Here is a 15,785-nt window from a genome sequence, read left to right as displayed (position 1 = left end):
CGGTCACTCGGGAGGAGCTCAGAGTAGAGCCGCTGCTCCTCCACACCGAGAGGGGTCAGCTGAGGTGGCTCGGGCATCTGTTCCGGATGCCTCCTGGACGCCTTCCCGGGAAGGTGTTCCGGGCGCGTCCCACTGGGAGGAGACCCCGGGGAAGACCTAGGACACGCTGGAGAGACTATGTCTCTGCGACCCGGCCTCGGATAAGCGGAAGAAAATGGTATGGTATGATTATTTATATATATATATATATATATATATATAAATAAAAACACACTAATCACAAACAAACATACTGTAAAATTGGAAATCGTGTGCAGGGCTGTGCCGGATGTGGCGAGCAGGTGCTGAACATCCATGGCTGGATAGTAATAAGCCTCAAGTTCGACTGCAATATTGGACTTTGCATCTTTACTGTACAGTTTGTACAATCTGAGTTTAGTCACTATTGCTGAGTGCATGTTAAGCAGTTAGCAGTCACTGTGGAGAAATTCACCCCTGAGCAAGCGGAGCGCATCCTTTAGCATCCAGCTGCCAAAGCCACTTTATTTAAATAAAACCCTGTAACAGTGCAATGGAAAAGAACATGATTTTTGATACAAACTGGACTTACCATAGACGTGGGGTGAGGTTGGTAGCATCCACATACTCCCCCCAGAGACACGCCTCCCCACCAATTACAAGCTTCTTCTGCTCTGCTGTACCTGAAGAATCAAATCAGAGGGAACTCACTCAATATATAAAGCAAAGCAGTTTATAACACAATTTAAGAACAAACAAAAGGCTTAAAAAAACTGCAATATGAATTTACTTTAATAGAACAGAACTGGAAATCTGTCTTGCTTCACTCAACAGGCCTCGAGAACGTGAAAAGTTCATGCTACCCTAACCATAATCACCAGTTACTACCTTATACAATTTTAAAATTGGAGGTAGGTCTCAATCGGCTCTCTGGTTTGGTAGTCACCCATATACTTATCCACAACCTAGGGAGCTGATTGAGACACAAAATAATAATGTTGTAATGAATAATAATAATAAAAATTTTTAACATTTCAGCATTATGTGCACTGGAACATGACAAATGCTGGTCAGCAAGAAATACACTATATTTCCAAATGTATTCGCTTGTCTGCCTTCATATGCAAATTAACTTAAGTAACATCCGATTCTTAATCCATAGGGTTTATGATGATTTTGGCCATATGGAGCTATAACAGCTTTAACTCTTCTGGGAAAAGGCTTTTCACAAGGTTTAGGAGTGTGTTCATGGGATTTTTTTGACTGTTCTTCCAGAACGCCTTTGTGAGGACAGACACTGATGTTGGACAAGAGTGTCTGGATTGCAGTCTCTGTTCTAATTCATCTCAAAGGAGTTCCATCAGGTTGAGGTCAGGACTTCTTTCACACCAAACTCACTCACTTATGCTGAAGCATTAAGAGTTCCTTTCACTGGATCTAAGGTTCCGAGCGAAACTGAGAGCGACCCGTTCTTTCAACAAATGTTTGTAGAAGCAGTCTGCATGCCCAGGTGCTTGATTTAATACACCTGTAGCCATGGAAGTAATTGGAACATCTGAATTCAATAATTTAGATTAGTAAATAAATACTTTTGGCAATTAAGTGTGTAGTAAAACAGCACAAGTTATATTTTGTTATTCTGCTCAATTAAAACACAGGACCTTCAACATGCACTTATGCGTATAAAAAACTACTTGAACTCTCAAGAGAACTACACCTACTACAGACAACATACTGTAAGAGACTTCCATTTTATATTCATCTACTAAACTACAGACACAATTTCCTTATGTCTCCACTTGCGTGCTAAGCCTGCTTCAGACCAGTTTATTCCACTGGTCTTTTTCTGCATGTTAGAGGAGAGAGGTAAGTATAATGTTCTGGTAGATGTTGGAACAAACCTCTGACCAGCAACTAAGCATCAGAGTGTTTTTCTTACAGTTTATGCTTAAAATTAAAGAAATATTTCCCACGTATAGAACTAAAAGCATATGTAAAAATCAACATTGTTGTAAGTGTAAAAATGTGGATAAACCTGTGTGCTCATTCTCCTGAAAGCTAAATTATACAGCAGTGACTCAGTTGTTAAAGGTTGCAAGGTTTTAAGTCCAACCGCTGCCACTGTTGCCGTCTTGAGCAAGAACCTCAACCCAATCTTCTTCAGGGTTCCTGCATCATGGCTGAATATACATTTTGACTTCAGTCCCCTAATAAGCTGGGATATGCAAAGAAAGTACTATAGTGGAAAGTTTATCTGACAAATAATGATTCTTTAACTTGAATTCTTTGTGGTTCACTAAAAGCCCATTAAGCATCATCAACTCTCACACACCATTGAAACTCTGAGGGTCAGCCTTGTAAATGTTTTTCCAGTCTTGGCCATATTTGATGCGGTTAAGGTACCAGGGAGTAGACAGGAGGGCATAAAACCCAGCTGCAGTTATCTGGGCCAGCTCACTGTTGTAGTCCGGCTTCTCCTTCCACACGTGGATCTGTGTGTCTGCTTTCAGCTGGGCAGAAACACACAGTCACAATTCCTTTTTTGTTTTTGTTTTTTATACAAAGCACGCATCTTCTTGGTCCAAGCAAAAGTCACTGGGATGTTTAAAGAATACACCCATAATTAGGGGTCAAAAGTCACCAGGGTCATTTCTTGCTTTGTTATGCCTATGTGGGACATCAGATTTAGTTAACTTCTTCAGATTAATAACCAGTTAAGTTCAAAAAGCGCATGCACACACAAATGCAACACCCTGCATTACATGCGTTATTAACTTCCCACTTGTAGGTGGTATCAAAAAGTTTCGAGACTAGACGTTTTCAAAAAAGTACTTAATAGGTTTACACACTATCGCTTTCAAATTAGTGCCCTTGCACAGCAATTCAGCGCTCCCAGTATTCCTGCCACTTCTGGAATATGTGCTGGAAGTCTTCATTTTGAGGTGTGTCAAGCACGTTCGGCAATGCGAGCTGGATCTCCAAAATAATGTGAAAACCTTTGACCTGGATCTTCATCTTTGGGCAGAGGTTGAAGTCTGCAGGAGACAAATCTGGTAAGTAGGGTGGGTGCAGAAGTCAGATCCTGTAGATTGTTCTCTGGCGATCATCATGCACAAGTTGCTGAATGGTTTCAACATTTTCGGGGAGTTAAGCTCGTTGAAGGTCTTTCTGATCTCTACATGATGAAATCGCAGATGTGGTAACGCATGTGGTCAGAACAGCACCAGCTAGCACGAAAACTTTGTTACCACCTCGTTTACTAAAGTTTATGCTGAAAGAAAGATGTTCTACTATAAATATTCTAGTTCTTGTATATTTATCAGGAATTTGAAAACTACATGCACCCACAAAAAGTGTGAATGTGTCCAAAGTGCAAAAAGTGTCAATAACGAGACGATAAAAAACAATTTTAAAAGCTTGCAGCAAAAACAGAAGTACACACTGCCTTATTGACAAACATGCAAGCCATGTGCAGCAGAGGTGGCTGATTTGCACTGACTAGAGTGAATGTGTTTTACTGCTTTTCCATACAACAAAATGTATTTGCACAAGGCATCAGTCCAGCATTTCAAAAAAGTTAGGGATATTAAAAATATGCAATATTTTACAAGGCAGTAGTATAGTTAGTATAGTATAGTTGTAGTTCTCACCTCCTGGTGAGAACTACAGAAGTAGCATGAGTAAGGTTGCAAAATTCCAGGAATTTCCATGAAAATAATGGGAAAATACGGGAATTAACGTGGAATTACTGGGAATGAACTAAGAATTTAAATAATTGCATGTTAGCCTATCACAGGGAACTTAAAACGTAGTTGAAAGAAAAATCTTGCAGGATAATCTTGTTTAAAAAGGACCAGATGTAATATTTGAATTTACAGAACACTTTAAGAACTGCACTAAGCCCGTACCCCCTACATGCACTGTGTATTCCTCCATAACACAACACAGATCGTTTCCTAAATTCTGTTGTCAAAAAATGGCCATCAGATTCATTTAAATGGCATAATTATTACATAAATCTATGTTTTGAACTGCCTTGCACTGTGTGGAAGTTATTGTGCAACAAAATACCATTTGAAAATAACACACTGACTGAGCAGACATTTATGTGAGATTTAAAAACAAAAAAAAAACCTGTCTAAAAAAGATCATCCCCACAAACTATTCTAAGTCACCTGTGAGGGAACCGCCCCTTAGCTTTCAGGCTGTGACCACCACTGGAATATTGAAGCCACAGTTCTGTATTTGAGTCTGAAGATTACATTTATTCAAGCAAGTTTTGATATTACTTGGGAAATCTATTTTATCTACAGGGTTGAAGTTTAACTAGCAAATAGCAAAATGTGTTTATACAGTAGCTAGGCAGCCAGTAAATCATCAAAACATTAAAATATCTGAGGATAGCTACTGCAGCACAAGCTGTGATGCTCTTTGTTCTACCTTCAGCTAGCCAGCTTTTTTTGCTATCATACAGTATGTACAGTCCTGGTCAAAAGTTTGCACATATTCCAATTTTTAAGGTCTTTGAAAGTCTCTTATGCACATCATTAAAGCCTGCATTTATTTGATCAAAGCTATAGAAAAAAACAGAAAGATTAAGAAAGATTATTATTACAACTTGAAATGTAACTTTTTAGTAATCAAAGAATCCTGACAAAACTATCACAGGCTATAGAAATATTAGGAAGCTGTTTCCAATATTTGAAAAATCAGTATATTAAAATGATTTCTGAAAAATCAAAGTGACACAAATAAATAATATTTGAAAGTATATCAAAACAGAAAAGCACTGTAATAATAATATTACTGTTTTGTTCTGTATTTTTGATATATGAGCAAACTGATCAAACGCAGGCTTGATGAGCATAAGAGACTCTTTCAAAAACATTCAAAATAATAATGTGTCCAAACTTTCGACCAGTACCATATATACATATACAATATAGTTTGTTTTAGCAAGCATGCTTATTGAGGAGAATTTGTGTGTGTAATTTCTTTTTTAATCGCTATCAATTCACATGCATATCAGATTATGATTAAACAAAATGCATATATTTATGTTGATACAGTTTATATACATTTCCCCAAATTGTAATTAATTTCCATAAATTCCTATTAATTTCCAATATTTCCTGGTTAGTTTGCAACTAGGAATATTTCCAAAGTTCCCATGGATAGTTTCTGGAGATTTTCTGCCCCTTTGCAACCCTAAGCAGGAGTAGTGTGAAGCATGTAGATAATATACTGTATTCTGGACATTAATATTGTGATGATCAAAATGAAACGTACACACAAGTCTCTTTTGATTTTGCCCTTTGTGGGGAAAAACTTGGACACCCCTAGTCTAGACAGAATAGTGCAATAAAGGACCAGAATGTCAAAAGAATCCTACCCAGTATTATGTGTTCCTAAAAAACGTCCCCTGTGAGTGCATTGTGCCAAATAAAATCAGTGTGTTGTACAAATGATGATGCGAATTGTACGACTGTTTGTGTTTTCGATGTTTAAGTAGACCAACCAACACTGTATGGGCTGAAGATTTCTTTAGTGAGCCAATCACAAAATCACACCCCTCTACATATGCTAAAAATTAAAAATGCAAACCTGAAAGGTAGTATTTTGTATAGAGGGAATATTGGCTCAAAAGAAAGCCACTACTAGAAATAAATCAACCTATAAAGAGAAACCACTTACAAGACCAACCAATAGTATTCTCAAATCTAACATGCATTCAACATATAATGCGCAGACTGTAAAATTGAAAGTAAAGTGTCATGACATTATGTATGGTAAAATCTACATAATACATCGTGTGAGTCCTTGTTAGAAAATCTAAGTGCACATACAAAATTGGTGGAATAACATCTGATCAACTGGCTATTTGTGTTGGTTTAAAATGGAATCCTCATTCTTCAGAAGCAGGTAGTATCAAGGCAGGTAGGAAGCACACCAGCCTAATAACAAACCATTGCCAAACCAACTACAAGGCCAACGTTAAAAGAAGATTAAGACAGACAAATAAAACAGAACTGAATGCATAAGGCTGTAGCTAAAATGTTCAGAAAAAAATTTAGCTTAATAAATCCTAAACCCGAGGCCTGGGAATGAAGCAAAGGCTAGTCTTTCCTTTTCCTCGAGTTACACCAACTACTAAACTGGAATTTATCTGAACAGACTGTATAGTAGGGAACAAAGGTGATGACAAGGAATCCTAAAGGGAACACCTATCTACTACTGGCTAGTCATAAATAAATTACCATATAAATATATGTGAATCAGGCATACTGTGACCATAGATACCTACATTATAAAATCTGTATAATAAACAGAATTCACTGAGAAGACCAACCATTGAAACTGAGCGGCTCAACCTTGTAGTACTGCTGCCAGTCCTGTCCATAACTAATGTAGTCCAGGTACCAGGGGGCAGCGAGAATGGTGTTGAAACCTGCCTCAGTCACATTAAGAAGCTCCTTTTCCAAATTGCTGTTTATCCAAACTTCCACCACTGTGTCAGCTTTCAGCTGCAACAAGCACATAACTCATTGGATGGCTTATACAACAACAAAAATCGGATCACAAAAAGACCCACTGGTTGAAAAAGCAGAAATACAGATCACTGTATGCCAAGCAGGTGTTAAAGAGAGGTTAAAAAGGTTAGCAATGCAGCTAGAAAGCTCACAATGGACATCACTCATTATTTTCCTTAGTCGTTATAACCGTGGAATAATAAGGATCAGTTTTTCCCTACAGTAAATCTATGACAGATCAATCATATTTGCAGAGTAGCCAATTTTTTTTTAAGACAACAATCACATTTACATGATTTGTCCTTCACTGCAAATATACACTACATGGACAAATGTTTGTGGAAACCTGACCATTAATATTCATGTACCCCCTCCCACCCCCAGGGAGGATGTTCCACTAGATTCTGGAGTGTGAATTTGGAGATGTATGCTCTTTCATCGACAAGAGCGTTAGTAAAGTCAGGTACTGATGTAGGCTTAGGAGGCCTGGGGTGCAGTCAGCAGCCCAATTCATCTTAGAAGGTGTCCAATAGGATTGAGGCCACTTAAGATCTTCCACTCCAACTCATGAAAACCATATATTCATGGAGCTGGCTTTGTGAACAGGGGCATTGGCAAGGTTGAACAGGTTTGGTAGTTTTGCTAGTTCAGGAAAACGTTAACATCCAAAAACAATTGTGTGCATCCAATGTTGTGATAATAGTTTGGAAAAGAACTTCACGGCTAGAAAAGTCAGGTGTCCCAAAAAAGTTATCCATATAGTGTGGTCAATTAGCATGACCGTTGATCTTGCTAACAAATTTTTGAACCTTTAAGTTTACTATTGTCCATCATACTTTGTCTGACTAAAATATTATAGTAAGGAATTGTGTAAAAATTCATGTTTTGCCAAAGAAATCTTTAAAATCCCCAGAAGAAGTAGAATCATGGATAAAAAGTGATGTCAACTGTGCATTTAAGCACTGGATTATTAGACAATTGGTAACTCCAATTAAAAAAGCTTGGTACATAGGGTAAAGCATTACAGCACACTATATGCCCAATACAACACCGCTTGAGATTTAGCCACAAAACGTTTGAAAATACTAAGTAGTAGAGGTCCAATGACTACTTCTGCTAGCTAATCTGATCACAGAAAGAGAAAGCAATTGTCACATAAAACAGCAGCAATTAAATGTAAAAAAAAAACAACAAAAATGGTTCTTTTAAGCTTGGCATCCATGATAATCACAGTGTCTTTGCATTAATGACATCACCTTGCATTTTCTACCCAAGTAATAAACACTGTATTAAGACAGTCTCTTCATACCCAGTGATTTTGCTTGGAGCGAAGACTGTAGCTTTGTTGCTTTTTCTTGATTGGATAAAATATGGAGCAATAAAAAAAACATCTCTTACCTTAACGCCATTGTCAAAGACCTCCTGCCAGACCATGTAGCCCTTATTGGTGGCTTTTACAATGTCAAGGAGTCTAAAATTACATTTCATTCAAACATTACTGACATTGGTTTGAAGGCTTTAAATGCTGGATTTTCTTGAATAGATCTCCTACCTTTGAATATAGTAGGATTCCAGTTTTTTGAAGTCTTGTCCAAAGCCCTGCTGTGCCATAAATTTTTGAACATCAGGGTTTGACTTCCTAAAAGGGATAAGAGGGAAAACAAAGAATTTCCAAAAAAATCCCTCAGAGAAACACAAACCAAAGCTTGTAGTGTCTCAAAACTCATCTAAAAGATCGTCTTTCCTCTTTTATATCTTTTTGTGCTATATTTGGTGGATAACTTTTGAAATAACTAAATGCAGTGAAGAGCTAAACTGCTTTTTGAAGCATCTTTTCTCACCAGCAGGAGAAATTGACCTCGTCTCCCCCAAGATGGATGTAGGCATCAGGGAAAACGTTACTGATTTCTTTGAAGAAACTGGTCATAAAGTCGTAGGTGGAGTCGAGGATCGGATTCACAGGTCCAAATGTGCCTGAAGGAGAGCTGCCTGAATAGCATGGGGTTAAAAGCCCAGGTTGACCTACAAAAAGATTTGACACCAAGGCCATTGAGTTGCACTGCCAAATTTAGTTTTAAATGAATGATAAAATACCATTATGCTTATAGACTTGAGTAATTAAACTAATCATTTGCAAACACATTTTACCCATTTGATATAAAATTAATCTGTAGTTGACTTTCGCTGTAGTCCAACCAAGAATGCTTTTAGGTCTCCAAAATTTCCATTTATTACAAAACAACATATGCACCATGTGACAAAGCCATACCACTTCCTAAAACTAAATTCTGTTTATTATTATCCCACCATAGGCCACACACACACACACACACACACACACACACACACACACACACACACACACACACACACACACACACACACACACACACACACACACACACACACACACACACACACACACACACCTCTCCAAAACACACCTCGAGCAAAGTAAGACCCATACGACTTGTCACTAACCTGCTCCCCATGACTGAGTGTGGCCCGGAGTGTCGAACTCAGCAACGACTCGTATGCCTCGCATACGAGCAAACTCGATCACCATTTTCACATCAGCCGGTGTGTACACGTGTGTGTACGGGTGATATGCTCCCTTTTGTAACACAAAAACATAAGTTATAATACACACTCTCCTAATTGCAGCTGGAATAAAGGGAACTAGAGTATGGAATATTACTGATGAAAAATGCAGCAGACTTGATTTGAGACTTTTAGCCTACGAAGAGAGGAACACCAGACCAGGGTGGCTACTGTAACTACAGCACTATGAAAATATCCACAAACATTGATTTATATATAGAAATATATAGATTTGCCTACCCACTATTTCCAGGACAGCAGCCAGAAAGAATAAAAGGAGTATTTTTTTTTTTTTAAACTAGAAAGCAAACTAATTTGCTACAATAATTACTGCAGATAATATATACTAATAAAGTTAGTGAAAAGTTAATGAACATGAGTCTACATGCTGTAAACCGTAGAAAGGAATCTTTAATGTAATGTGGCATCTAATCTCTCAGCTGAACCTGCTTTTCTAAAAGATAAGTAAGCAATTAGGTGATGACCATCACGTGACACCTGTGTTGCATTAAATTTTGGATGCACCCCCACAGCCCATCACATAAACGTGTACTGTACACTGTTTGTTGTTTATTTCTTTTTTAAGCCAAACCATGACTGAAATTCACTACCATGATTCCTTATGCAGAACATAACTAATACCCTTATATACCATTATTCTACATAGAAGGAAATAAACACTGAGCTGATAAACGATATTCCTTCATACAGATGTATATGCCTTTCTGGAAGGACACCATCGGTTCTCTTACTTCTTCAACCATACCATAATATACAGATTAGTTTTGCGATTTAATTTTAAGCATGACACTACTGCAACCGATGCAAGAGCAATCCAATAAAGTTTTAGTTTCACACTCGGCATGCTGCATTTCACATTATGCACCTGGTGGCTTTTCTCTGTAGGCGATCACTTGTGGTGTCTTGCAACAAATGCAATAAAAGAGTCTGCCGCCTTTTTTTTTTATGGTTTACAAATTGAATCTTTTTTTTTTTATCAGAAGTGAGTACAGAGAAGTGAAAATGACTTTTTCCTGAAAAGATTGTACAAGACTGCTTACGCTTTGACTGATGTTAGGGAAAGTCTGACTCATGAAGGGAAAAGAGTTATCGTCCACAATGTGCCAGTGGAAAACGTTAAACTTGTTCATCGCCATGGCTTCCTGCAAAGACGGTAGAGAACATTTGGTTAGACAAAGTGTTTGTAAAAAAAAAACTAAAGCTCTGTATTTGCAAACACAATCAAAATCAAAGTTTGCATTGAACACAAATGACTTTAATAACAGATACATGTTACAGTTTCTGAATATCATTAGCTATACATGTGATATATAAATGAGTTATACTGCTCCCTGGAAGGTTTTAAGACATAAAAATGTATCATGAGGGGAGGAAGAAAAAAAAGAAAGAAAGAAAATGTCCTCAAATCCATGAAATTATAAAAAAAATAATAAAAGGTGGACTCCAATCCAAGTATAATTTATACCATGGTCTGTCTAAAGACTCGAGTATGATTGGCAGGAAGCTGTGTGCTCAAACTGTTGAATGCATTGGTAGTTCTGGTGAGTTTAAAATACTTTGTTCTATATTCATTCCATAAATACAAATGCATGAAATTTACAATCCCAAAGTCTCCCACTCTAACAGCTATTTAAAAGATTTATCATAATTAATTCAAATAAATGCAATCTTATTACAGTGCCTTCAGCATATGATTTAAAGTGGGCAGAATTCTCGATCTAACATACATTATAGTAAGTAACTAAAATGTATTTTATTAATTAAAAATTCATTTATTCTTTCAGTCAGTTTTGCACTGCAAACATCAGTGGCAGTTTTAACTTGTTTTAAATCGCATGGTACAATATATAGATTTGTACATTAGCCTTGTTTCCTGTAACATTTCTCCCAGCACCGTTACATCAACTTCTGGCACAAAACTGCCTTAGAAAACAATCTACATGCAGAACGTATGTAACTACACAGTTAGTCAGTCAACATGTGTAGCAACTGACTGCAGAATGGAACCAAACAGGACACCTTGCTTCGTTCAGACACTGATGGACTCAGATCAGGATCTTGTGATGTGCATTCCGTGTTTGGTCACGAGGACATAATGGTTGAGATTCACATTTCTAGTGTCACCACTTCCTTGTTTCACCACTACCTACTCCCTTGTTATTTATAAAAAATTTTTAAACAAAGTGGAAGGAGACTAACAATAATAAAAAAAAAAACTAATAACTTAAAAAAACCAACAGAAGTAGTTTATCTAGTAAACGTATTATACATGTGCACCCCATAAGTAAATACATAAAGCTTGGTCCTGTTCAACAAACTTGATAACCCTAACCATGACAAATATGACACGATTGCACTAGAAATGAATGTTGATAGAATTTCCAGAACTATAACAATCTATATAAACTATATTGTTATGGAATTGCAAACTGGAATTACTAACAAGTATCAAGAATAACTATACTTCTGAAAGGATTTTTCTCTTGAGATGTTACTTATACCACCCACACAGTAATTGCTTACCAAATTGGCCAAAATGACTTTGAGTGGCAGGAAGTGACGAGATGAGTCCAGCAGGATTCCTCGATGAGCAAAGCGAGGAAAGTCTGATACGTCTGTCTTGTTGATTGTAACCTGGTGAAAAGAGATGTTTAATATGTATAATTATTTACTAAATGCAGTTTGATCATTTTTTTTTTTATTATTATTATTAAAATAGTGGGGTTCACTGCAAGGAGAATGAACTCACAGCTCCATAATTATCTTTGTACACCAACTGGCTGAAGGTCTCAAGTCCTTACAAAAACAAAAAAACAGTCATAAATAAGAATCGTGTAAGAAAATGCAAATAAAAAAAAACACATCCCGGAGTCACTTGAGGGACATAAATCACATCATCTGTTTTGATGGTGCCAGTGTTCAGCATTGAGTAGCAGAGCTTAGACACACATTATACTTCATTTTATAATTAATAATTACATTTTTTACAATAAATTTCATTATTTCAACATAAACAATCTGTGTGTTTTATATACAAGCTTTAGTGCTTTTATCCATTTATCTGTGCACCAATGTTACTTTGGTGATATGTGAATTGTTTGCCCAGATAAGCAAGTAAACTCAGAGGCACAATTTCTTATTTACAGAACTTCATTTACAGAACTTCCTGGCTAATCTAATGATATAAAAAAATTATTTGTTTGTTTACACCGATTGAAAATGTCAAACAAGTCAAACAAGTACCTAAGTACTGCAAGAAACTGCTCACATTTTATTCAAATCAAACAATCAAATCAACAAAAAATAGAGTATCTGGACCAACGTCAGCTTACCTCTCAATGCTCCCCATACATTTGAAGCCTTAAGAACAGCTGCCGGTTGGTCCACTGATAGCTGATCTAGAGAAACAGGAAATAACACACTTTAAAATTTGACCGTTGCAAAAAATCGCATCATATGAGCTTTGTTTCCTCTCGCTTTCATTCTTACTTTCTCTTTAGTCGAACCAAGAGTCCTTTCCTGACTTTCATATACCAGTAAACATAAACAAAACAGCTTTACCTTGGACACTAAAGACTCCTTCCAAAAATGTACACCAATAAACACTATCAATTCTTACACTTGTTGTGTGTGTGTTAAATAAAATATTTAATTGTAAGTCTATACTATTGACATGAATTAAAATTAAATCATCACTACCCTCTGAGCTGCTGTTACAGGATATGAATGAGCACCTTTTGACCAATCAGAATGCAGCCACACTGTGATTAAAGCAACAGTTCAAACATCACAAAAACTTTACACAAAATGTAAAAAAACCAAGACTAGTTTAAGACTAGGTTAAAAATAAAATGGCCTGTCTATACCGTGATTTTTGAAAGAAGCACCCTGCAATAGATTTGAAGCTCCTAAACAGAGGTCATGTATTGGATTATGGATTACAGTTAATCTTTGGATTAGCAGAAGTGGATTGCTGTGATTTCATGTCCTCTTTGAAATTCTAGCTTCTGTTTTTTTGTTTTGTTTTGTTTTTTGCCATGAATGTTATGGTCACATTTTTTAAACACAAAAGCAACTTCCACACAGTTACAGAAGAAATAAAGACAGTACAAATGATTGTTTTGGTTATTTTTTTTCCCAATGAACGAAGGCCGAGAACTTACAGGATTCATCCGATTTTAGACTCGGATAACCGTCACACTCCGGGTCAGATGATGTGATCTGCACCTGAAGCTCAGTCAGCTCTGACTCCAGCGCTTTATCCTGGTTCTCCCTTTGCTTCTTCAAATCGAAGATGTAATTAAAATACCTGGAAGAGAAAACCCGTGTGAAAAAGTGTCCCGTCATTGCAATGCAAACGGAGTTTAAAACAGGATCAATCACAAAAGGTAGTCATGAAGATGCAGCAGGTACCGATTACCAGTTTAGTGCATGATGCTTTTAACAGTGTCTCAAAGGAAGATGAAGGGACATCTGATTCCTTTATGAGCAAGAGAAGACATTCTCGGATTCCTGGATAGTGTGATTCTACAGCTGCCAGGTTTCAGTATTAAAAGTATGTTTAATATGTTCAGATAGCAAGAAATCAGTTGGGGAAAATTAGGTAGACTTTCTCTCAAGATTTCTTCATCATCCAAGGGTGTTTTTCCCTTACCACTTCCTTGATTCTTCCTATGCATGAGATTTTATCTACATTTATAACCGGATTTCTGAAATGCTGCTGGGTGACAATGATTCATTGTTAAACAGCACTGTATCAATAAACCTAAATTGCATTTAAGTAAATAGTACAACATTACTTAAAATGCACTTCCGGTTTGCTTTTATTAGTTTGCTTGACTAAAAAAAATAAACACGAAAATTAGTATTAGTAAATCACTGGTTGTAAGTTCACCTGCGGAAGGCATTTTGGAGCAGGCTGCAGCTCGGCCCCGCGGACGAATCTTTCGCGTGGACGAATCGAAAACTGAAAGGGCTGAGTTTGAACGCAGCCGGGTTCGTCTTGTATTTCTGCGGCAGCGGCCACAACGAGACTTCTTCTGTCTCTCGGTATTTCTCTTCAACACGCTGAAACAGCCAGCCGTTACAATCTGGAACCGTCGATAATATCGTCCCAAAAAATATTGCAATCAGCGTTAGCGCGCGCATTGTGCTCATTAGGGTGATCTATAATCAGCTGACTTCATGAAGCACGCGACCGGAGGTTTTGTCTAGCTGACCGCTTGGCACCGCCTCTAAACCTCTCGCCCAATCAGCATATTGGTCTCGGTATCACGTGAACAGGAAACGAACACGCGGACGGTGAGACCAACACCGCCGCCATCTTAGTGAGGGTAAAAGCTGACTTCAATATATTACTATACTGTATATACTTGCACAAAAACACAATTTGCCTTTATTTCAAATCCCCAGGAAAATTATATATATATATATATATATATATATATATATATATATATATATATATATATATATATATATATATATAAATAAATAAATCACCTTCAGTGGGTGGTGTCCTACCTCAATCCATCATCCTCTTAATACCATCATTATGATGCCACGGCTAAAGACACCATCAAAATTATAGAGAAACGCAGTTCATGTATAACAGAGTGCTGCATCACAGACAGGAATCTCATACAGTGAGAATTAATGCAATATATTACAGCATTAATATTAACCATTACTATATTATATATTAAATATTACTCAAAGCAAGAAACCCAATGAACACATTTCAACAATTCTCCTTTCATTGAAGCCACAACTGCCCCACCCGCATACATGATCTCCACTTTAAGCAGAAGTGATAATATTAACCTCATAAAATGATCCTGAGATTTCTGTGCATTTCTTTCTGTTTATTATAATTTTCCTGGAGATTTGAAATAAAGGCAAATTATGTGTTTTGTTCAGGTTCTAAAGGAAGAGAGCATAAATGGCATAAAAAGTGTTTTGAACTGTTTTGGTCGACTTTTCCTTACGATGTCCAGCTTTTCTTAAAAGGTGTGTCTTGTATATATTCTTGTACGTGTCTCTGTGACCAAAATAATTTTTTCTCCTATGTCAGCCGCACTGCTGAGTCTAAAGGCTAAACGCAGATTTCTTTGACCCTGGCAACACGTGATGTGAAATCTGATTGAATAGAAATATTATTATAGAAATATTAGGGAAAATGTAATACATATTCATACATAATACATTTTCTTATTTTAACAAATATTCTGGAGAATATTATATAATGTAATATAATAGGTTGTTTTATAAATCTTGATTAAACAATAATGGTTTTAGCAGTGACCTTAACACCAGTGCGTTGAATGGCTGGAAACAAACACACCATGAAAACCAACTTGCTCAAATGTGCATGCACCTTTAATTAGGGTTAGAATTTGGCCCTTTCTGCTTTTTAAAGAACGTTATACCTCACAATTTTAGAACTTTACTTATCTTTTTCACCTACTAATCAGTATTCATTCACTTCTAAGTCAGGGCCTGAGCCATGAATACACCCAGGATGGGTTACCAGTCTATTACAAGGCATCCTTTACAAACATTCATATGCACAGTCATACTGAACAACAAGCTACTGGCATGTTTTGGTAAAGTCAG

General features: G+C 36.9%; 1 protein-coding gene across 2 annotated transcripts in view; it reads right to left on the bottom strand.

Moving 5' to 3' along the window:
• Positions 1 to 14,421, bottom strand: part of hexb (hexosaminidase B (beta polypeptide)) — a 17,195-nt gene extending 2,774 nt beyond the window's left edge. The window contains exons 1-12 of one of the 2 annotated variants that reach the window (XM_083531908.1): positions 14,065 to 14,421; positions 13,334 to 13,479; positions 12,503 to 12,568; positions 11,920 to 11,966; positions 11,694 to 11,804; positions 10,211 to 10,312; positions 9,030 to 9,162; positions 8,390 to 8,570; positions 8,101 to 8,187; positions 7,947 to 8,019; positions 6,368 to 6,542; positions 611 to 701 (exon numbers count right to left, since the gene is read on the bottom strand). In XM_083531908.1, coding sequence (XP_083388034.1) covers positions 611 to 701; positions 6,368 to 6,542; positions 7,947 to 8,019; positions 8,101 to 8,187; positions 8,390 to 8,570; positions 9,030 to 9,162; positions 10,211 to 10,312; positions 11,694 to 11,804; positions 11,920 to 11,966; positions 12,503 to 12,568; positions 13,334 to 13,479; positions 14,065 to 14,327 — 1,475 coding nt within the window. In that variant the 5' untranslated portion in view covers positions 14,328 to 14,421. Of the gene's footprint in view, positions 1 to 610; positions 702 to 2,350; positions 2,529 to 6,367; positions 6,543 to 7,946; positions 8,020 to 8,100; positions 8,188 to 8,389; positions 8,571 to 9,029; positions 9,163 to 10,210; positions 10,313 to 11,693; positions 11,805 to 11,919; positions 11,967 to 12,502; positions 12,569 to 13,333; positions 13,480 to 14,064 lie in introns of both variants that reach the window. The other variant, XM_083531907.1, reaches the window with a different exon arrangement.
• Positions 14,422 to 15,785: the final 1,364 nt, after the last annotated feature.

This window comes from Silurus aristotelis, assembly GCF_946808225.1.
Source record: "Silurus aristotelis genome assembly, chromosome: 26".
NCBI classification, from domain to species: domain Eukaryota; kingdom Metazoa; phylum Chordata; class Actinopteri; order Siluriformes; family Siluridae; genus Silurus; species Silurus aristotelis.
The sequence above is the reverse complement of the archived record's forward strand: the minus strand, read 5'-3'. Positions and strand labels throughout refer to the sequence as shown.